The sequence below is a fragment of the Phycodurus eques genome, chromosome 7 (assembly GCF_024500275.1).
Source record: "Phycodurus eques isolate BA_2022a chromosome 7, UOR_Pequ_1.1, whole genome shotgun sequence".
Taxonomy (NCBI): Eukaryota; Metazoa; Chordata; class Actinopteri; order Syngnathiformes; family Syngnathidae; genus Phycodurus; species Phycodurus eques.
This window is the reverse complement of record NC_084531.1, coordinates 16717454-16741607: the sequence shown is the minus strand read 5'-3', so window position 1 is coordinate 16741607 and position 24154 is coordinate 16717454. Positions and strand designations below refer to the sequence as shown.

Here is a 24154-nt window from a genome sequence, read left to right as displayed (position 1 = left end):
AAAAAAAAAGAAAAAAAATTGGAAAACTTTTTCCACCCTTCTCACACACTTAGGCTATTGTTTCATACGGTATCTATTTTCTTAGGGGACAAGTACAAAACCACTAAAGTGCATTAGTGATTAAACACGAATAGCTGTTTAAAAATAAAATCTTAAGATTTATTTTTAAGCTATTGGGCTGTTAGAAACAATTCAAAACATTTATTAGGCAAACAGGGTCAACATTGCAATAGTAAAATAAATTGTTGTTACAAAAGTGGTAAAAGAATGTATATTGTAATATCATGAGAACAAAATTTTACTTTTCTGAGAATAAGTCAGAATTCTTCAGAGAATGTCAGAATTTTACCAATACGGTTTAAGTTTCAATGAAAATAACCAACTTTTACCTCTAAAAAGTGTCCATTTAAGATGTATGAGAATAAAATCAGAATCATCTTTATTTGCCAAGTACGTCCAAAACACACAAGGAATTTGTCTCCGGTAGTTGGAGCCGCTCTAGTACAACAGACAGTCAATTTACAGAACACTTTGGACAAAAAACATAACACATTGACAAAAAACAATTGTGCAAAAAGATGCTGAGTCCTCTCGCACTTAGAGCAGTTCGAATGACTAATATTGCAATAGTCCGGTGCAATGACCATTGTGCAAAGGGAGCTGAGACTTCAAGGAGTGTATGCGGTTTAAAGTGACGAGTAGTGCGATCATCTGGGACAATGTTGGTTGTGCAAATGTTACATATACATAATATAACAAGAAAGTGATCATTTTAAAAGTCCCAATGTGTCCAGAATTTTTACCACTCAAATTTTTACCAGCAAGATAATTTTTGCAAGCATTTATTTCCACATTTGTACAATATTTTTTAAATAACAATTACATTATCTAAGTTAAAAAAAAATTTTTTTTTTGTAAACAAAATCTTTATCAGCATATATATATATATATATATATATATATATATATATATATATATATATATATATATATATATATATATATATGGGAAAAGGAGTTTGAAATTTGTGAGAACAAAATTTACTGGTAAGGTTATTATATGTCGTAAATATTGACTACAAATCTTATTCTCCAAGATTTGGGCTGTTAAAGCTGTTAGGAATAATTTAAAACAACTGAAATTGCAGTTGAATATGTTATTACTGGTACATATTTGCATTTATACATGGATTTGATGCAATGCACATTAAGTCAATCAATCTAAATATCAAACAAATGCAGAACCAATACTTTGCCTGGAAAAAGGCAAAGTATTGGTACTATCTGTATATCATAATTATTGCATCTACAGTATCTCGCACAGGTTTAGCATCACGGGAGATTTATACATTGCTACCCTCTGGTGGCCAAATTACCATAGCAATCTAAAGGCAACATAGTCTAATCGTATGGGCCCGGTATTTCAAAACATTTAATCTGGATCAGATTGTTCTGGAAAGGATTAAATCTCAAAATTAGGCATTTAAAACCAGGATATGTAATCTTGGTCCTAGTAAAACTGAGATATGAATTTGGTAATCCAATCCTACCCATAATCCCGATCAAATGCTTTTCTCGGGTCTTTCAAAATTCTAAAGTGAAGATTAGGAAAGCTTGGATTCTAAAGATCAGAACTGACACGATCCTATTTGAAGAGTGGATCAAGCAAGGATTCAAGGTGGATGCTACATTGTACGGTGTACTAAGACCGGCCATCAGGCTACAAAGAGGGATATAGGCATCATTCAAATTATTTTCTTCTATTCTTCCTTGAAAACAGAACGGATGAAACCTGGTATGTCAGTGTGCAAAAGATATGTTAATTGCCATAAAATCAAATAAATACATCACATAGTAATACAGACATTACACAAACCAACCTACCAACCCAACCTTTTGAGTTGTAAAAAATTATTTCACTAATTATTATTATTATTATTATTAAAGATCCCCATCCTGGAGAGTATACTATGTAAATTATTATTGTGTTTAAAAAATGCTTAAACCTAATTATGATTAATATCTTTGCCTGAGATTTTAAATATATAGTTTTGTTTCTGATTAAGCAAGGTCAAGTTTGATCTGCTCCTAAACTAAAGCGATCTGTTCTCACAGCTTCCTTCCCCACAAGCTCTCCAAAGCAATCTTCTCGACTCTGGCTGTTTCTCGAAGCAGTGCTTCTTTCGAGGCAGTTCTCCCTGTGAAGAGTGAGGCTCTTCATATGGTAGTCTGGGGGTCTTCGGGCTCTGCCTCCTCCAAATTGAGGGTGAAGGTCTACAACTTTCCTGACTCACTTGCCATCGCCGATTGAGTCTTGTTTCATACAGTTCAGACTCACCAGCACCTTGAGGAACTGACTGGATCCAGTGGAGTTAAAAATCTTTAATCCCCAGTAATGTCCAGAACGATGTCACTGAGCACTCCCGAGCTAATAGGATTCGCTGCCAGTTTTACTGTGGTCTCTTATGGCCTTCTGCTTCCTGCCGTGCCACCTTCGAGGTTGGCATGTCTCAGCTTGGGTGAGATCACCCCGTTTCATAGTGCTTGCTGCCATATCAGTCTCATCTATCTCTGACAAAGCACACCTGCATTAAATAGGCTCCACATACTTTAACGAGTACAAGAGACATTTCTTCATTAGTCATTCAGCAGATACTTTAATGATTATTTGTATAAAACTGACAGAACATAATAGTAGCTGAAGGCAATTTGAAGAAAAGGAGAAAAGAAATGAAACCAGTGAAGGGTAAAAATACAAGTGGGATGAATTCTGGTAGTTGGCCTACCCAAAAACCTCAAATCTGGATTGTGTAATCCTGATTTTGTGGTATTCAGATCAGATTGATCCTACCTGAAAGTTTAAAAAAAAAAATATATAGAGAGGACAAAAACGAATAGATCAATTTGTTCTAGACAGCAATAAAATAAAAATGCCAAATCCGGATTATTCTGATCCAGATTACTTTTTAAAGCCAGGGTGTGCATGGGTCCTCGCTTTACAAATGGTATTTCATTTCATCAGCAGCGACATAACCAATTTTGCACAGAAGTTGGAATATACGCTCACGCATGAAGGCCATAAATATAAATTAACCAAATAATAAACCATGAACCTTCGGTATGTAACCCAATCATCAGCAACAAAATGTATGGAGTCTGAATAAATTTTATTCAATACCAATAATATATTTGTTCTGAAATCCGTGCCACGTCATACTACTCCATCTCCAAGTCCTGCACGTCTACCATCGATTCCAGTTTAAACCAGGGCAGTGGCAAGGGCACGTAGGGGTCATAAGTCCAACGAGGATAGGCCCTCTTGTACAAGTTCATCAGGACCGTGTCTTGAGAGCGCATCTGGCTATCAAACACACACTTCATGTGACCATGTGTTCCTTAAAAAAAAAAAAAGAAAAGATGAATTTTTAAATGCTTTACATAGAACTGGATGATATGGCCTTAAAATATCTCCGATTTTTTTTTTTTTTACAAAAATCTGATTTACGATTTTAAAACGATCTTTCCCCTTCCCCTGCAAAGCAGTTAAAATAAAAGGCCATAAAGCATCAACTACCATGCCATTGTTACATGAACATCTGTATTTAGTAGTTAAATTATTCAACACAAACAAACCACCTTCACATGAGGTTCATCAATAGTATTAGCTAGCAACCATCCTAAATAACACATTAGTACAAATTGACGTGACATGACATTCATAGTAGCACACGTTCATTTAAAAAACATCATCAAACTCATCTTTTGGGATTCAAATAAAATAATAAATGTTAGAGAATACAATCAAATTGTAAAACAAAGTAGACTACACGGGCCATTAGTAGCTGCATCAGGGAGAAAAGCAGAACCATACTTTCAACTTTCACTTTTCATTGTGCATGAGCTACGTTCAAGGACCGCCAACAAAACAGGACATCCCAAAAGCAGACAGAAAAACTCCTTAACTTAAAATAAACCAAACAACAACCCCAGGATTCCACAAGGCGACGTTAAATTAATATTTTATTGCTTTGGCCTCAGCACAAAAACAGTGAATAGACAGTTTTTTTGTAAATAATGGAGGATAGGGCCCCCCAAAAATAAGCTAATGTGCTAATTTGCAAATGCATAACCACAAATATGCGGGGGTTCACTGTATACCGATATCTGTGCATTACTCTATGTTCAAAAGTTTAAAAGGTGTTTAAGAGTATAAAAAGTGTTTCTATGAGTATGGTAGAGGTTAATAGTAGTGTGGGGAAGATTAATAAGCATCTAGATAGGCTCATACAACTTTCAAATATGAACAAATAAAAAAATGTGGTCGCTACTTTGCGGATTTCATCTATTGTATGGGTGGTCTAGAACCTAACCATCGAGAAAAAAGGAGGGACTACTGTGTTATTGCGGAGTTCACCTATTGTGGGGGTGGTCTAGAACCTAACCACCGAGAAAAACGAGGCACAACTGTGTTATGGATTTTTCTTACCTAAAGCCTCTTTGATGTGGCCCCTCCTACCCCATTTGGTGCGCAACTCCACAGGTTTGAACCACATGATGTCATCTAGCCCACAATGGAGAAAAAGAAGAGCTCATTAATCGGTATAGTGCAGAAGACATGCTGAGGAAGTAAAATAAACTCACCCTTGTTGAAGAACATGTAACGGACGACGGCAGAGCGCCGGTTAATTTTGAAAGGATGTCCACTCAGCACAATCCTCTTGAGCACAACGCGCTGAGGGTCACAACTGAGCAGGCTGCCTGTAGCCACCAGATCCTGCCCGCCTAAACACACACATTATAAAGAAAGACGTAATTACACTCATAAAGTCATGAACTAAAATATTAATACGTATGTTACAGGAATAAAGTTTATCTGACAGGATACAAGTTTAACTTATAAGTGAAAATATTAGAGAAGAAAATCAAAATATCACAAGAAATGAGCAATTTGTAATTTTACAAGAAAAGCCCAATTATTAAGAGGGGGGGGAAACATTACATGAAAAGAAAACAGCTGAGAAAGAAGTTGCAAGAATAATTATTGTTTACTAGACTGACAGAGAATTTACCAGTAAAAAGTCTTATCTTTTTATCTCTTATCTAAAAAAAATATTTTTGCAAGTGGTAATACTCAGCATAAAAGTGGTAACATAATCGGAAACAAGTCAGAATTTTATCCTGTTGTGTTACGGCAAGAAGGTACTGCATAAGTATGCTGTCTTGTGTCTTGTGTATTAGCCTCAAAGAGTAATTAAAGGCCATAATGTAATTTAACATGCAGTTTTTATCCAATTCCACCCCTACCCCGGAGATTGGGGGGGCGATCCCTTACATCGATCCATCCACTACTATTCGCACTCACATGCACACCTACGGGCAATTTAGAGTATCCAATTTATGCATGTTTTTTGGGATGTGGGAGGAAACCGGAGTGCCCGGAGAAAACCCACGCAGGCACGGGGAGAACATGCAAACTCCACACAGTCGGGGCTGGGGATTGAACCCGGGTCCTCAGAACTGTGAGGCTGACGCTCTAACCAGTCGGTCACCGTGCCGCTGCGATCCCTTACAGTCAATCAAAAATATGCAGGTTGAGAACCACACTGCTTTACAAGATAAAATTTGAGTCTTAGAAGAAGTAGAAATTTTACAAGATAATTGTTTTTTTTTTTTTTTTTTTTTTTTTTTTTTTTTTAAATGTTACCATGATAAAACTTTAGTCCTATTACAAGAAAAATATCATTGTAAAAGAAACAATGTTTACCATTAGGAGATAGGTAATAAGTGCCGTAACTTATTAAAATAACGTCAACATTTTACCACTAAAAGTGGGAATTTGGAAATGAGCGGACGTAATAGACATAATAAATGTACGAAAGAGATATTTTTTGAGAATTAAGTTAAATTCATAAGAATAAAGTGGCAATTTTACTCAAAATAAAATTACATAATTTCTGCGGATCTCACCATCATCCCTCTGTTTAAAGAGCAGGACTCCTGTGGGGGGGAACGTGATGGGAGCATACACCGACACCACAGTGGGGGCGTCTGGCCTGAGGAAGCGCTCCATCTTGTGTTTGTCCGCTGAAGAGCAACAACATTTACGAACTCAATAGTTAGTTTGAACAGTCACAGATGGTAAAGGGGGTTTAGCTTCACCCTCCATTTTACCAGAGGTGTGCTGAGAGAAGATGGGTGAGGCCCTGAACCGCCGAAAACCACAGTGGAAAACCAGCTCCTCTTTGGACTTGATGGGCTCCGTGTTGCTGGGGTGCCTCCTCACCAAAAGGTGCATCACCGACATCTTAAAATACAGCAAAATATTAAATCATTTTGGAATGATCTTTTGTTTAAAATGTGAGGAACAGACAAACCTTCTGTTCATGGGGGAGGAGGGACACCAGCACCAGCGGCCTGCCTGCCTGCACGCTCTCCATCACGGAGGAGGGCACATCAATGATGTGGAGTGTGACGTACCAGCCCACCTGCAACAGCAGAGTGTCAGAACATTGGTTATAGAACGTTCCGAACAATTCATCAGATTCACTAAGTGAGACTAAAACTAATAGATGACCACTTTTTTTTCAATATTCTATATAAAATAAGAAACATGTTTACAGTGGTTTTAGTTTGCCGGTAGCAGCATTTAGTAATGCAAGTTACCAAAATCTATACTCTGAATCTTATCTATACCCAACAAAATGACATATTGACAAATGACATTGTCTGTCTTGTTTTTCTTCACTTACAGTTTATCACTCCCTTTCTAGATGATATAGGTTTAAGCTTAAAAAAAATAAAGAATTAAAACTGCTTTACTTATTTTTACTCTTCTTTTTTGTTTGTTTTTAGTTTATCTTATTCTACAGTATTAAAGTATTTGCCTCTTCTGAAATTTTTTTTTTTTTTGCAGTTTCCCCACTTTAATGTTCAAGATCATCAAAAAAATTGTAAATATCATACAAAGATAACACAATTAAACATAAAATGTAGAATTTAAACAGTAATTTTATTTATTCAGGAAAAAAAATCAATTCAAAGCTATCCTGTGTGAAAAATTGCCCCACTTGGTAAATCATGAATTAACTGTGGCCAATCACATTTAATGGAAAGCTGTTCATTTTCACTGACAGAACCCAAGCCTGATTACCACCAGACCTGTTCAGTCAAGAAATCACTTAAATAGAACCTATCTGACAAAATGAAGTCGGCCAAACAACCGGGGTTCAAATCCCAGCCCTGCCTGTGTGGAGTTTGCATGTTCTCCCCGTGCCTGTGTGGGTTTTCTCTGGGCACTCCGGTTTCCTCCCACATCCCAAAAACATGCGTGGCGGGTTGATTGAAGACTCGAAATTGCCCGTAGGTGTGAATGTGAGTGCGAATGGTTGTTTGTTTATATGTGCCCTGCGATTGGCTGGCAACCGGTTCAGGGTGTACCCCGCCTCCCGCCCGAAGATAGCTGGGATAGGCTCCAGTAGCTCTCGACCCTAGTGAGGATAAGCAGTAAAGAAAAAAGATGCATGGACGGATGGATCTTTAACATTAAAGTGAAGAAACTATGCACAAAAATAAGAACTTGAGAAGGGACAAATACTTATTCATAGCACTGTATTTTATATATTTTGTCTTGTTCTGTTTTTGAGCTGCAGAAAAGGCAGGAATAGGTCACATCACAAACACTAATAAAACTTGCATGCTGCAAGATTTAAAAAAATGCATGTTGTACCTGTATTGTTGTTTTTTTTTTTTTTTTTTTTTTTTTTTTTTAAATCAGTCTGGGTGGCACAAAAGCGACTGACTACTACTGACCTGAAATAAAAACAATGGCAAAATCGTTTAGGGTTTTTTTCCAACTTTTTACTTAGCTGACAAGCACTGTCAGTGTTCAAGCGTAAAAAAATTACTACCAGATATAAAAAAATACATAAATTCTTAAAGTGCAAATGTTTTACCATGGCTCCCTCCTCCTCTTCAGCGGCTTCAGTCAGGATGCGGCGGCGGGTGCGCTCGAAGCTCTGGAATTGGAAGATACGTGAATAGTTGTGAGGCAAGTTCTCCATGGAATCCCAGGGGGATGACCGGAAACTTTTTAGGCCCCTGTAGCGTTGGAACCTGCGAGAAGGAGACAATAACGTTAAAAATGAATACATTTTAAGACTAATTTCTACGCTTTTTAAACACCATAATGTTTGGTAAACAAATACATACTGTTCATACGCAATGTACTACTACTACATCGCATTTAAGTAAACTAAATTATTCTTTGCAATAGCAATGGGTACAAAGGACAAAATAAGCAACAAGTTGACTGTGCGGGTTTTATGCAATTTGTTTTTATTAAAATGGCTATTAGCTATGAAAGGATTACTTTGAATTTCAACTATTTCAAGCAATTTAAACACTTTTTAAACCTAAAAAATAACAATTACATTTAAGAATCCCTTGGGACCCTTTAAAAAAAATGCTACACTACGGCCAGGTTTGTACTATGAAACCTTTTTGCAGGAATTTTAGCTTGCAGGTAGCAGAAAAATCCACCTTCTCTACACTCATCAAAATGAAATATTGACTTGTTTTTATGCTTGTCAATTGGTTTGACACAATTGGACAGCAATGAGGCATTTGCAAAATATTAAACTATTTTAAGATAAATGAGGATAAAACCGATAAAAGCCACAATATTACAGAATGTCATCGTAATATCACAATGTGACAGAAATGAAAAAAGTTCTATTTTTACGAGTGTAACTTCCACAAGAAACCTACCTCTGCAAGTCCTAATTTTACAAGAATAAAGAAAATATTATGAGTATTACATCACAATATTTCAAGATGAAAGCCAAATTTTTTAAAATGCTTTTTTAACCACTTTTTAAACCTAAAAAATAAAAACAATTACATTTAAGAATCCCTTGGAACGCTTTAAGAAAAATGGTACACTACATCCAGGTTTGAACTATGAAACCTTTTTACAGGAATTTTAGCTTGCAGGTAGCAGAAAAATCCACCTTCTCTACACTCATCAAAATGAAATATTGACTTGTTTTTATGCTTGTCAATTGGTTTGACACAATTGGACAGCAATGAGGCATTTGTAAAATATTAAACTATTTTAAGTTCTATTTTTACAAGAGAGTAACTTTCATAAGAAACCTACTTCTGCAAGTCCTCATTTTACAAGAAGAGTCAATTTTATGAGTATGACATCACAATATTTCAAGATAAAAGCCAAAATTAAAATACTTCTGAAGCTACGCTATGATGGATATTTACGAGGTTTTAAAGGGGAGTGACAAAAAAAGTAGTAAGCCACACAGCACTCCAGAAAATCAATGTAGTGTATTAAAAAAAGAAAAAAGGAAAATAAAATAAGTGTCTGTAATACATTGAAACGCATTACTTAAAAAATAAATGCTTTCACGTCAGAACTAACCTGATTCTGGCAGCCGCATCAAGGGGTGTGTCCACCTCGTCAGGGAACATCTCATTGGCTCGTGCCTCGCGGTAACGTTTGAGACCTTCCTCTTCCACCGCCTCATCCATGTGATCGTCGTAACGCTGGTCGGCTCCCGCTCGCTCTGTGGAGCACACTTCCTCCTCCTCTTCTCCTTCATCCTCCCCTTCTGAGGAAAGATCTGAACCTGCATCCTGAACAAAGTAAAGACGAAGGGCTTTTCTTGACTGGCTATAAAATAAATCCATTGCAGGGCCTGGCGTAACTGCGAGGAGGTGTTTTTAACACGGTGTTGGTAATTTCATGGACCGGCGTAAATTCATGCATTTAAAAGTGGGACGTCTGCACTGGTGTGGGCGTGTTCACAGGCGGCTTCAATCCAAATTTTGCGCTATAGAAGGTTGACGTCCCTTTTACGTCTGTTAAAGCTGGTATTTTCAGGTTTGTTCTGTGTCACTTTTTTGTATAAACGGCACTGACATGGAGTGAGGGTATGCAGTCAACATGACAACTGTCCGCCTTCTGAGGTAGTAGACCCTTTTTTTTTTATCCCGTGTCACTGTTTCCGTGTCACTGTTCTGTGTAAACAGCACAGATGCAGAATCAAGCAATGATAAAGCAATGATCTTTCGTTTTCGTCTCCTTGAGAGTTTGGAGCCCCTTTTACAAGCGACCCGGTAATCTCCCGTCTTCCGAGGCAGTTATCGGTACAAAGCAATAATATAGGCAGGAGTGTAAGTTAATTCCACAATGCCGGGAGTGGGACGTGGGTGTGAAGCTCAACACCAAGTATATTACACATCATACCAGACATTGGCACTTAGATCAAATTATCTGATTAGGGGATGAAGTGTGTTGCTGTGTGAAAGTACATACCACACCAGTCATATCCCACTGGGTTCTGTATAAAAGGCAAAGATAGATAAATGCCAGATCTTTTGTTTTGGCTCTATCGGTGCAATTTTGTGGAATCTGTGTGAAAGAGGCAAAAGTTTTGATGCAAACCCTGGATAGTATCGGACTGGATTGAGCGACTGAAGTGCTCCCTGTAATGACAAATCACATCAGGTGGTTTGATCTGAATATTTCCTAACTTTCCAGCACCAGAAAAAAAAAAAAGAAAAAGAAAAATAACCAGCATTTGAAATACCCTATTGTTACTCAGGCATATTTGTCTCTGTGAACTCAACATCAAACAAGTACAAGCGATTTTTCTTTGAATCCTTTAAAGCAGAGCTAGAAATAAATAATTTTAGGGAAACCTCCCCTTCTCCTCCTGTCCAGACAGGAAGTGAGTTGTTCCCTAAGCAGGAAGACGAGGCTTCTCCTGGGACCCCTACTCCAAAGCCTTATTGTTGTGGCCTGTAGCATGATGTTGCAGACGATTGAACAAACAAACTTAAAGCACCAAAAATTGCAAGGTGCACTGTGTGTGTGTCACGTATGCACAGCGACACGCTCGCCACAGTGTCTTCATAGATCCCCTTCCCGAATATGTACAGTTCTATAATGGGAGAATTGCAATTACGTGTCAAAGTTGTATTTACCAAAGACAAAATTAACACTTTGCATCCAAAAAAGTGGGACCTGTCGCCAGGGCTAAACGATATGGACAAAATTTCACACCTCGATATTCATGCCAGATATCTCGAGATAAATAGGACAGGACTAAACTAACACTAGACTGTCACTGTCTGTCATTAACATTCACCAGTAATTATCATAGAAATCAAACATTTTACTGCAGCACTGCTTTAACAATAAATATATTTTGCTGCAATTGGTGGAACTTGAAACAGTGACATAGCTTAATCTTCAAAAGACAATGTGTGCGTGATAGAGGCATTAGCATTAGAATGCAACTTCTACAAATCCTCTGCTTTTGCAACACAAATCCAATCCACTATTTATAGGGCACAATTGAAACAAACACAAGGTTCCCAAAGTGCTGTACACTGCAATAAAAACGCAGCAAACAATACAAAAGGACAAAAACAAAATAAAATGAGATAAAAACTACATAAAATGAAGTAGGTAAAAATCAACAAAATAAAATGCACTGCCCACACAACACATATACAACACATCAGACACGCTAACAGGTGTTAAAAGCCAGGGTAAAAAGATGGGTTTTAAGCAAGGATTTAAAATGAGACAAAGATGAGGCTTGTCTGATGTGGAGTGGCAAAACATTCCACAGTTTTGGAGCTGCAACAGTAAATGCTCGTTTACCTCTAAGCCTGGCTCTGGGGTCTGTCAGGAGCAGCTGGTCAGCTGACCTGAGAGAGTGGCTGGGAATGTAGGGGTGCAGCAGCTCAGAGAGGTACGGTGGGGCAAGCCCATTCAAGGCACAGAAGTGCCAAAGACCAAGACCTCTGTCTTTTTTTCATTAAAATTAAAAATGTTAAGAGACATCCAAGCCTTAATATCATGTAAGCACTCTAGCAATGGCTTACCACAGTAATAATTTGACTCTTTAAGGGGGGCATAGATCTGACTGTCATCTGCACAGCAATGAAAAGAAACACCATATTTCCTGAGAATTGAGTCAAGTGGGAGTAAATAGATGGAAAATAAGAGAGGGCCAAGTACGGAACCCCTTGGCACCCCATGTGAAAGGGGAGCAGTGGAGGACACAGAGTCAGCAAGGCTAACACAAAAGGTTCACTGAGACAGGTAGGACCTGAACCATTCAAGTGTTGTACCTCTGATGCCCACCCACTGCTCCAAACGAGTAATAAGGATATCATGGTCAGGAAATCAAATGAGCAACAAGTCTTGTTGTGAGCGATTGACACCATGATTGCCATCCAGTGACTCTTTACTTGTAACAGGGCTCTACACTTTGGTCGCACCAGCACATAATTTGGTTGCACCCTTTTTTGGGGAGGTACAGCAATACCTTGCATATACTGTATATTAAAAAAAATTGAGAAGAGAATTTGTATTTGAAATCATGGCTAGACAATAATGTCTAATTCCTTTTGTGTTTTGGACATACTTGGCAAATAAAGATGATTCTGATTCTGATGAATTGTTAACAAAATGCCTACCTGATCAACATGAGTCATACATGATGAAACTTGTCTGGAATGCTAATCATGCCCATTTTGCAATGGGCATGATTCATACATTTGGGCATGATTCATACATTTCTGTATAAAGTGTAGTCTAAACGTTTACAAATAAAAAAGGAAATTGTACATGAAATTCACATTTTAAATAACAGAAGTAGTATTATTAGGATTTCCCTATCATGCATATAGCACAATGTTTTCATATATGAAAAAAAAACATTAATTGTTTTTTTTTTCTGAACAATACAACAGGCACCGCTGCCAACATGTTTTAAGGACCTGAGCAACTGAAAGCCAAAGAAAATGTGGTTTTGGCTCAAAGTTAAAGAAAAGATGTAACTATTTGCACAGATATTTTGAAAACATTTCAATTCAGCTAGCATTGACTACATCGCAAAAGACATCTAGCTAAGTAGAGATAAAGTTACAAATATCGGAGTAGTTGAGCAAACATTTTACAGTGTGGGTAGTGAGACTCATGAGCGACGCGGTGATCGTGTGTCCAATTTCCACTGAGAGTTGGAATTTATAAAGCTCACAACAAGTAAGGCCAGAGTGGTGTGCTCCCAGCGCTCTTAAGCCTTACAAACATACAACAAAACATGTAACTATAAAGGTAGCGTTTTACTTGAGAAGCAGATAGCATGAGTTCCATGTCGGGCTTATAAGATTTGTCTCCCTTGCCGAGCTGGCGATCTGACTTCAGGAAGAAGGGGTATTTAAAAACGTGGGGTGGATGGATTTATGGCATGTCATTATGAATCTGAGTGGGTAGGATACCATTAATATATGCGCCCTTTTCAGTGGCAACTCCCTCCTAGACGGCGCAGGGGACCGCTCCACCACACGCGGCTCGCTCTTACTGTGGCAATGGGGATGCACGCGTGCATGTTCGCACCCGTTGGTGGCTCATATTAACGAAAAAGCACTCCTCCTTCGAAAAGGAGAGCGCGCAGGTAGAGGAGATTGAGATAAATTAGTGAAAAAGATAGCGACTTTCAACCACAATGTCTTATATAGTGAGACTGTGTAAAGGGAGCATTAAAACATACTCGGAAAAGTGCGACGACATGAAATTTTTGCTCGCTCACACTGAAAAAAGGGGTCACATATGCTACCATTTTAGTCACAGTCTCGAAAGTCACTAATTTGCCAACACTGACTGCTAATCATTTGGAAACTAGCTCCTCTGTTTTCGTAGCCATGTTGTTAGTGCAATGGAAGTCAGCGGGGACTCGCTTTGAACTACGGAAGTGGGCTAATTTCAGCAAGACAAGAAATGTGTGTATTACACTACTATTGTTGAGACCTTAGGGTATTTTGTCAAAAACTCATAACAGACAGGTATTAACACATCTTTTGTTTTGTTTTTTCCCACACTCTAATACTGTTCGGGAAGTTGCAAGTTATAATTTCATCAACATTTTAGAAATAGTGCCAAAAATTCAATTAAGGAGGAGATACTATTTTTTTTTTTTGGTCCAAGTTGACATCTTAAGTACTCTTAAAAGCATAAATCAGAATCAGAATCAGAATCATCTTTATTTGCCAAGTATGTCCAAAACACACAAGGAATTTGTCTCCGGTAGTTGGAGCCGCTCTAGTACAACAAACAGTCAATTTACAGAACACTTTGGGGACATAAAGACATTGACAAAAAACAAAACTGTACAAGTTCAAAATAAACCACAGATAAAATTACCTGTGAGTCATCGTCATTTCCATCAGGGGCTTCATCCATCATGTCACCATCGCAGTCATCAACATCGCTACTTTCTTCATCCAGATCACCATTTTCGTCGTCATCGTCCACTATCCACGCTGCCTGGTAGTCAGACGTTCCTTTTGGGACTTTGATCACACGTTTGCTCTTTCTGGCCTCTGAAAGACAGCAATTAGATAATTATTGTTAGTATTATTTTTGGTACAATTGTTTGGTAATGAGTTACCATTGTTGTTGTGCCACACGTGTATAAAGAAATGAATAGTTCACTGATCCTCTAGTCTAGGTTTGTAAATTCCTGTGTATATTCTTCCCTTCTGTCGGTTGATTGAAGACTAATTTACCCATAGGGGTGAATGTGAGTGCGAATGACTGTTTGTTACTGTGTGCCCTGCGATTGGCTGGCGACGGGTTGAGGGTGTACCCCACCTCCTGCCCGAAGATAGCTGGGATAGGCTCCAGCAGACTGCGACCCAAGTGAGGATGAGGATAAGCGGTAAAGAAATGGCTGGATGGATGGATTCTTCCCTTCTCATGTTGTTCTATTAAGAGGCAGGCTTTAATTTGGAATAAGTGTTTGTACACAGAGGGTGCTGAGATCAACGGGGGCCGCAGTGGCTTAGTTGACTAGCGGTTCCACAGTATACCAAAAATCAAAGAGAATCCATCCATCCATTTTCCTCCGCTTATCCGACCGAGGTCGGGTTGCAAAGAGCAGCAGCTTAAGCTGAAGCCCAGACTTCCCTCTCCCTAGCCACTTTGTCCAGCTCTTGGTCCAGCCGGAGAGACGTAGTCTCTCCAGTGTCTCCTGGGCCGTGCCCGGGACACCTCATCAGGGAGACGTCCGGGAGGCATCCTCACCAGATGCCAGAGCCACCTCATCTGGCTCTTCTCGTTGCATAAGAGCAGTGGCTCGACTCGGAGCCCCTCCCAGATGACAGAGCTTCTCACTCTCTCTCTAAGGGAGAGGCCGGACACCCTGCGGCAGAATCTCATTTCGGCTACTTCTATCTGCGATTTTGTTGTATCGGTCACGACCCACAGCTTGTGACCATAGCTGAGGGTAGGAACGTTGATTGGCCGGTAAATCAAGAGCTTTGCCTTTCGGCTCAGCTCCTTATTCACCATGACAGACCGATACAGAGTCCACATCACTGCAGATGCTGCACCGATACCCCTGTCGATCTCCCACTCCATTCTTTCCTCACTCGTGAACAAGATACTTGAACTAACCGACTTGGGGCAGGATCTCCTTACTGACCCGTAGAGAGCACTTCACCCTTTTCCAACTGAAGACCATGGCCTCAGATTTGGAGGTGCTAATTTTCATCCCAGCCGCTTCACACTTGACTGCAAACTGTTGCAGCGAGAGTTGGAGATCACGGCTTGATGAAGCCATAGGAACCACATAATCTGCAAAAAGCAGCGACATGATACTGATGTCTCCAAACTGGAACCCTTCATCACCCCCGGCTATGTCTACAAATTCTGTCCATAAAGGTAATATTAGAACAGAATCAGTTACAAAAGGCTGCCTTGGCGGAGTCCAACTCTCACTGGAAACGAATCCGACTTACTGTCGGCAAAGCGGACCAAACTCTGACATCGGTCGTACGGGGAGCAAACAGCCCGTATCAGGGAGTCCGGTATGCCATACTCTGGGAGCACCCCCCACAGGATTCACCAAGAGACACGGTCGGTCGAACGTCTTCTCCAAGTCCACAAAACGAATGCAGACTGGTTAGGAAAAGTCCATTGTACCCTCGAGGACCCCGCTGAAGGTGTAGAGCTAATCCACTCTTCCATGGCCAGGACAAAAACCATACTGCTCCTCCAGAATCTGATATTCGACTTCCTGGCGGACCCTCCTCTCCAGAAACCCTGAGTAGATCCTACCAGAGAGGCTGAGGAGTGTGATCCCCCTACCGTTGGAACACACCCTCCAGTCCCCCTTCTTAAAAAGGGGGAACACCACCCAGGTCTGCCAATCCAGAGGCACTGTCCCTGATGTCTATGCGATGCTACAGAGGCATGTCAACCAGGACAGCCCCACAACATCCAGAGCCTTCAGGAAATAGGGCGCATCTCACCCACCCCTGGGGCCCTGCCACCGAGGAGCTTTATAACCACCTTAGTGACCTCAACCCCAGAGATAGAAAAACAAAAACTCAGAGCTCCCAAACTCTGCTTCCTCATGAGAAGATGTATCGGTGGAATTGAGGTGGTCTTCGAAGTATTTGGCCCACTGACTCACAACATCCCAACTTGAGGTTAGCAGTGCACCGTCCCCACAATACACAGTGCTGACTGTAAACTGCTTCCCGCTCCTGAGACGCCGGATGGTTGACCAGAAGTTTCTCGAAGCCGCCCAGAAGCCGTTCTCCATGGCCTCAGCCAAACTCCTCCCACGCCCAAGTTTTTGCCTCAGCAACTACAAAAGCTGCGTTCCGCTTGGCCAGCAGGTACCAATCAGCTGCCTCCGGAGTCCCACAGGCCAAAAAGTCCCGATATGACGACTCCTTCAGCTTGACGTCATCCCTTACCGCTGGGGTCCACCAACGGGTTTGGGGATATCCGCCACGACAGGCAACAGACAACCTTACACCCACAGATGCTGTCAGCCTGCCTCAACACAGAGCTATCAGGGTAAACAAAAGGTGGCGGAATATGCTTCTATATTAATGAGAACTGGTGGACAGACGTTACGGAGCTCAACACCCACTGCAGACTCGACGTAGAGTCGCTGTTTGTGAACTGTAAGTCATTTTACTTATTCATTCTCACCGGTGTTTACCCCCTCCGAATAAGACAAACACTGCGCTGCCAATGCTGGCAGACCAAGTAAACAAACTCGAAAAAAAGCACCCAGATTCGCCCTTCATTATTCTTGGGGACTTTAACAAAGCAAAACTCAACCACTAACTCCCTAAATAAAAGCAGCACTTTGACTGTCCCACCAGGTCAAACAACATTCTCGACCCCTGCTACACCACGCTAAAAGACTCAAACAGTGCCATTCTCCATGCAGCTGTTTAATTCACTTAATGCCAACATACAGCCACAAACTTAAATGTGCAAAGCCTGTCGTGAAAACAGTGAAATAGTGGATCAATGAAACAAAGACGGAACTTCTAGACTGTTTAGACTACACAGATTGGAGTGTCTTTGAAACTTTAACTGGCAGCCTGGAGGAATATACGGACAGCGTCACATCCTGTATCAGTTTCTGTGAGGATGTGTGTGTACCAACAAAGACATTCTGCACGTTCAATCTCAACAAACCTAGGTCCATTTATTTTCATCATCATCATAAGGGGTCATTTGCACAATGCTTTTTCTGGTCCCTCACCTAGGCCCTGTTTGAATCCAATTGTGACTTTTTGAGTTGGGCCAGGACCTAAACCCTCTTAATGGAAGTTAAAAATTGTGTCATTTGGTACCTTCGACCTCCAGCAGTTCTGCTTCTGTGGGCCACGTCTGCTCTCCATCCATAGGGTCCACCTCTGCCTCAGTCTGCAGGCTCTCCCTGCAAGAAGGGTCTGCTTTCATGAGCACCCGCACGGGTGGCTCCGTTTCATCACCATCCTGCAACAGAACACACAAACATAAAATATCAAAGTCCTGCAACAATAGATACGGAAAGAGTTCTCTTTAGCAGTTAGTTCTTATCAAACATCCTACCAGCATGTCAACATCTCCTTCCTTGCCGGGCTTGGCTGGTCTGGCTGTCGTTGTGTTCAAGGGAAGCGGGTCCCTTGGAGCATCGATCTGCCTCAGCTGAAAGTCTCCATGTCCACTGATGTGCACCAGCCTGTCCACTCGGAGAGGACGCCCACGGACATACCCGGAGACACAGAGTGTGCCTAGGCCAACGGGGCCACCCGGCGTGCCTTCGCCAGAGACTGCTTTGGGCGTAAAAGTGACATTCTGAGCTACGAGATGGGAGCGTCTGGACCGGTAGCCCAGCTTTCGTTGCTTCTGCGTGCCCAAATGTCTGAGTAAAAGGGTGACATCCTGCTCCGTGTCAAGAGGGAAGAGGCGGGCTTCGGGGAAGCGGAGTTCCATGACTTTGGACAACACCCTGCGGGAATCCACCTTCTTCTTTACGGGGAGGTCAGATACACCCTGACACACAAGAGCTACAAAGGTGTGGATATTTTTGCCATATCATCATTTGAACTTAATAAAATACAGATGAAATGTGACAGTTGTAAGGGTTACACTTACCACAGCTAGGGAGACCCTGGGCAAATAGACAGGAGAGACAGTAGTCTCCATAGCTGTCCCACCCTTCAGCAGCATCCAGCACAAACACAAGGCTATCCGCCAACTTTGCTACATCGAGCAGTGAATGTATGTCATCTGGTCATAAAAAACACATACAGTCTTCAAGTCAATGCGTGAAAGAAAAGAGTGTTAACAGCTACTTGAAAATTACATCTCATTACATAATGTATTTTTAGGAAAGCAATCAAGATACATTTTTAATGTAACGACTTCTTTTTAATTTTATTTATTCATATTTTGTAGCAATTTTTGCCAGACAAAATAATTAAAATCCATTAATTGCTGGGTCAAATGGTCACAATCACAAAACATTTAAAACCCAGAAAAGCCTGTTTTAAAGTCAAGTGTCAACATTTTTAACTGTAAAACAAGTGAACACATAAGTTAACCATGGTGAAGGGGAAAGGCACACAAAATGTTTTGGGGCAAAAATACGTTGTATGTGTCCCCACTCGTCTAAACACGGTATTCTGATTAGTATTGTGTTTGTAGTATAAGAAATAGAAAGATAAATTCATCAATTTTCCCCAATCCTAGGGGGCAGCCATGTTGGGCAATATCAACCTCTGTTGTGAACTGAAATTAACATCAGAAGTGCCATCGCGCTTGCATTGCGAACATCACGTGACCAAACACGGAAATCAGGATAGCGGGCTCTCTGTGTATGCTTCAATAAATACCAAAACTACAGGTAGTTTGACATCTAGGTAGTTTCCCAATTGAATACAATAAATAGCCTTTGAACCATAAACTGCTTACAAAACGGATGGATTTGAAATCGCTGTCATTGTGACGTATTTTCATCCCTTAACATTCAAGTACCTGCCCACTTTGTGGTTGCTACACGCCCACTCATCTCAAGAAAAGTCACTAAGTGACAATGTGCTGGATCTTGCGCAAAGCTTAGCACCACCTGCCAAACTCAAATTAGTTGAGGAATAAATGGCTTCAATTTATTTTTTGAGAAATTCCTTAGCATTTTGGAATCAGAATTGTGCTGTGTTCTGGCCCATTTAGTGGAGGATGACATCGTAACCAAGCTTTCGCACACTGCTGGAAGTACGTTTCCAGGTTTTGGGAAAGCGACCAGCCGGCTTTGCAAGCTATGCAAATACAGTGCCGTGAAAACGTTTTGCCCCATTCTTAAATTATTTTTGCATAGCTTCCCCACTCTAATGTTTAGGATCATCAAACAAATTAAAATATCAGACAAATATAAACCAAGTCAACTTAAAATGTTTTTTAATGCTGACTTTGTTTATTAAGAGTGAAAAAAATATGCAAAGTTACCTGGCCCTGTGTGAAAAGGTAATGGCCCCTTAAACCTAATAACTGTTTGGGCCACCTTCAGCAGCAACCACTGAAATCAAGCATTTTCTGTAACTGGCAATGAGTCTTTCACATCTCTGTGGAGATATTTTGGTGCACTCTTCCTTGCAAAATTGTTTTAATTAGGCAAAAAATTGACAGTTTTCGAGCATGAACAGCCTTTTTAAGGTCATGCCACTGTATTTCAATCGGATTGAAGTCTGGAATCTGACTAGGCCACTGCAAAACCATTTTGTTTTTAAGCCATTCAGAAGTTGACTTTCTGGTGTGTTTTGGATCGTTATCCTGCCGTAGCACCCAAGTTCGCTTCAGCTTGAGGTCACGAACTGATTGCTGTACATTCTCCTTCAGGATTTTCTGTTAAAGAGCAGAATTCATGGTTACGTCAATCACAAGTTGTCCAGGTCCTGAAGGAGATAAGCAGCCCAAGACCATCACACTACCACCACCATGTTTGACAATTGGTACGTTCTTTTTCGTAACTGCTGTGCTATTTTTATGCCAGATGTAACGAGACACACCCCTTCCAAAAAGGTGAACTTTCATCTCGTCAGATCATAAAATATTCTCCCAAAAGTCTGAAAGTTAATCATTCAGATGTTTTTTTGCAAAATTAAGACGAACCTTTATATTATTTTTGGTCAGCACTGTTTTTTGCCTTGGAACTCTGCCATGGATGCCCATTTTTGCCCAGTCTGTTCCTTATTGTTGTGTCATGAACACTGACCTTACCTAAGGTAAGGGAAGTCAGCAGTTCCTTAGAAGTTGTCCTGAGTTCCTTTATGGCCTCCTGGATGAGTCATTACCGTTCTTTTGGGGTTTTCTTTGTAGACTAGCCACTCCTGGGAAGGGTCACCATGGTTCCATAATTTGTCCATTTGAGGTAAATGATTGTCCCAATGGTTCACTGAAATCCTAAAGCTTTAGAAATGGCTTTGTAACCCTTTCCAGGTGTCAGTTACATTATTTCTTGCCTGTTCTTGAATTTGTTTGGATTGTGTGATTTTGTTGCAGCTTTTTTAGATCTTTTGTCCAACTTGATTTTGTCAGACAGGTTCTGTTTAACTGATTTCTTGATTGAACAGGTCTGGAGGTAATCAGGCTTGGGTGTGATCAGTGACAATTAACCAAGAAATTGTCTGATATTTACATTTGTTTGATGATCTTAAACAAAGTAAGGAAACTATGCAAAAATATAAGAATTTGACAAGGGGGCCAATACTTTTTGACTGCACTGTACAATATTTAGAAGCATAGATGTGTTGTGGTTTACAACAATAATTAGCTATATTTATAATATATAATGTAACTGCGGATTAAATAGCAAAGCTTGCGATCACGGTCGCCAAAATGTGCATGAGTAATGAACATTGCTCACGTTCCCTACTAGTGGGTGAACAACCCAACCGTTGGTAAGTTCTGCTTCATGAGGACATGAAGAATTAAACGATCCAAACGTGAGGTCGCTTTTAACGCTTGGCAACCTGAGATATTGCGATGGGCCAATCAGAGCAAAGCTGTTTTCAATATTTAAATTGAGAAGATCAGCAATCCAATGTCAAATAATGTAAAATCTGGCTGTCTCAACCGCCAGGAGAAAAAGACCAACTAGAACATCTTGAAGAAGAGTATCCTGGGTATTTTCAATCCAAATTATCTTCCAAACTTGATAAAAGGACATCCAAGATAATTTTTTTTATTGTTGGAATGGGACCTTTAATATTAAGGTATCAATCCATTTTCTATCACACCCTTCCTTATTTGGGTTGTGGAGGAGCTATAGGCTATCCCAGCTGAGGTTGTGATTATCCTGGACTGAAATCGCAGCAAAAATTGATACAAATAACCATTCAAAGTTTCAGTCACAACTACGGACAATTTAGAGTCTTATAATTAACCTCAAACACATTTTTGGAATGTGGGTGGAAGCCGGTGTATTCAGAGAAAACCCACACAAGTAGCAGGAGTACATGCAATCTCCACACAGGAGGGTGGGCTGAGCCCAACCCATAATCTCTCAGATGTGAGGTAGATGTGCTAACCACTACTAGACCATCCTGCCTAATAATTAAGATGTATAAAAAAAATAAAACAGTGCTCTCTAATTGACTGGCGACCAGTCCATGCTGAACCCAGCCTCTTAACCCAAAGTCAGGCTCCATTCACATGCGACCGTAATGAGGAAAAGCCCTATAGAAAATGGATGGGTTGATGTCTCTGTAGCAATCAGTCTTTACCTGTGTTGGTCCTAAGAAAGGTGAACCTTTGTTTAAAACGAGGAACGACCAGCCCGAAACTGTCACTGGCGCCACTGACAGATTTATCTTGGTGTACAACGCCGCCTGTGCCCTCTTGACGCAGCAGTTTGGTAACAGCACCAGCGTCAACTGCGGGATGAAGCGACACCACAGCGACCAAAATGGGAGGACCATCCCTGCTGCCTAACCGGCGTTTCTCTGTTAGAACCTAGAAGAACGTGAGATATTTCAACTCGAGCACGATAGTGACCAGGCTATTGTTTATGCAAGGCTGGATTGACACTGCACAGTTCAAATGACACTCTCAAGTGGCACATTTGGAATAGGTCATGGCAGTGTAAATAGAAAAAAAAAAAAAAAAAACGGATGGGATTGAATCTCCTCAGATAGGATTCAAGCATTTTCTAAATATGGATAAAAATCTTCCATTGTCCATTCCATGTCTGCTAAATCCACCCATCAATAATGGGTTTACATGAAGCCTTCTATTCCATTCGGTTTGAATAAAAATGCTCCATATAAAGAACTCAGTAGGAATAAACGGGCTGAATCAAAATGGAATGTCATTCGATTTTATAGCGGTAGAATATTCCTTTTGCCAAACTGATCAGAAGTAAATTTTCATTACGTAAACCATTAATCGTAATGGTGCCAGGCTGTGCATGCTCTGTCTTGACATAAATGTATGGTGACATCATTGTTTATGCCCGTAAATATAACTGGTTTCAACCAGAGCTCATATGGGACGGAGATCCTTTTTTAACTACTTTTAATCACGTGGTTGTTTTATAAAAAAAAAAAAATGTGTAAAAACAATCCCAACTACTGTGATAGACGACCGACCGCTAGACCTCTACAAATATGGCCTAAATATGTTACAGAGGTATGTCACTTTTTTTTTGTTTGTTTGTTTGACAGTGGGCCTTGAGAAAGAAATTTCAGTTGTACGTTCAACACATACTGAGGATTGACAAAGCATACACTACCATTTAATATGTGGCACTTCAAATGTACATGGAAATAGACAGATTATTCAGTTGGCATTAAATTGGAGTTGGGCAGTGGGACCTGCAGTGCAAATCCAGTCTCATTAATTAGCATTTTTTAAATACCACATCTCTCTTGTTCTTGCGTAGTTGATTGGCTTTGTTCTTCCTGTCCATCTTCCGTTGTTCTTTTCTCTGTTTTTTGGTGAGGGCTATCACGGACACCCTTCCTGTAAGAGTTTGTTTGTATGGTTTGTCCAAAATGTGAAACCTTATGGCAACATTTCACACTGATAATAGTGTAACAATAAAAAATAAACTACCAACAGTGCACTGTTTCTAATGTTATAAGACCTGTTTTGAAACTACCCATTACAAAAGATGAAATTATCGTTGTACTTTGTAACTGCTGTATGTCATGTAAAAATACTGCACAGGTTCCTACCAAGAGTACAAAGTAATGAATTATATACCATTGTAAATTACAACAACATCAATACACATATTGTTACATCAATATTTATTGACAGTGTTAATATCCTAGTAAATGCACAGTTTTTCACAGGTCTTGTATTGGGTCAACTGACGCTGGTAACACAACACAATCTATCGCAACAATACGTCTTTTTCTTTTTCAAAACAACACTAACCTTTATTTTCTCTCGCAATTTCACCTTTCGTCCGATGCCTGCCATGTTTGTGCCCTTTGTTTTTCTGCTTATAGACGCCCGGCCTGTGGCCTTGTTGTTTTTCCCCGTGTGCCACCATTTCTCACCATGAGGGCCAGCCCAGGACAAACCGATTCACATCCGCACTCGTGACGTTATGACGGATATGCGTCCATGGACTTCCGGGATACGTTTCCGCTTCGAAATAAAATCTCGAGTGGAAACACAAGAGAAAACTCTATATACGCCAGGGCCTCGTGGCAGCCCGGTTAACCGAAGTACCTCCGTGATGGCCATGTTGGGAGGGTCGACATTCCAATCAAAGGCAATGCATGGACATTGAAATTAAGCATAACTTGCTCGTTTCGCAAC

At 40.3% G+C, this 24154-nt stretch overlaps 1 protein-coding gene across 1 annotated transcript; it reads right to left on the bottom strand.

The window, feature by feature from the left end:
- Window positions 1-1094: 1094 nt before the first annotated feature.
- On the bottom strand, window positions 1095-23949 carry tsr1 (TSR1 ribosome maturation factor). Its single transcript, XM_061682146.1, has 15 exons — window positions 23765-23949; window positions 23241-23344; window positions 22108-22336; window positions 18482-18616; window positions 17936-18393; window positions 17695-17839; window positions 14234-14412; window positions 9434-9648; window positions 7953-8112; window positions 6375-6485; window positions 6172-6304; window positions 5968-6084; window positions 4642-4782; window positions 4487-4561; window positions 1095-3395 (listed from the first exon to the last, which is right to left on the bottom strand). The coding sequence occupies exons 1-15, from the start codon at window positions 23880-23882 to the stop codon at window positions 3217-3219; spliced, it is 2499 nt and encodes an 832-aa protein (XP_061538130.1). The 5' UTR covers window positions 23883-23949; the 3' UTR covers window positions 1095-3216.
- Window positions 23950-24154: the final 205 nt, after the last annotated feature.

Bases quoted from the DNA above. Each gene is read 5' to 3' on its own strand.
- tsr1 (XM_061682146.1), bottom strand. From the start codon at position 23,882: ATGGTGGCACACGGGGAAAAACAACAAGGCCACAGGCCGGGCGTCTAT. The intron at 17,840-17,935 runs GTAGGATGTTTG...GTTCTGTTGCAG, and splicing joins AAGGAGATGTTGACATGCTG to GATGGTGATGAAACGGAGCC. The intron at 14,413-17,694 runs GTACCAAATGAC...GCTGTCTTTCAG, and splicing joins AGAACTGCTGGAGGTCGAAG to AGGCCAGAAAGAGCAAACGT.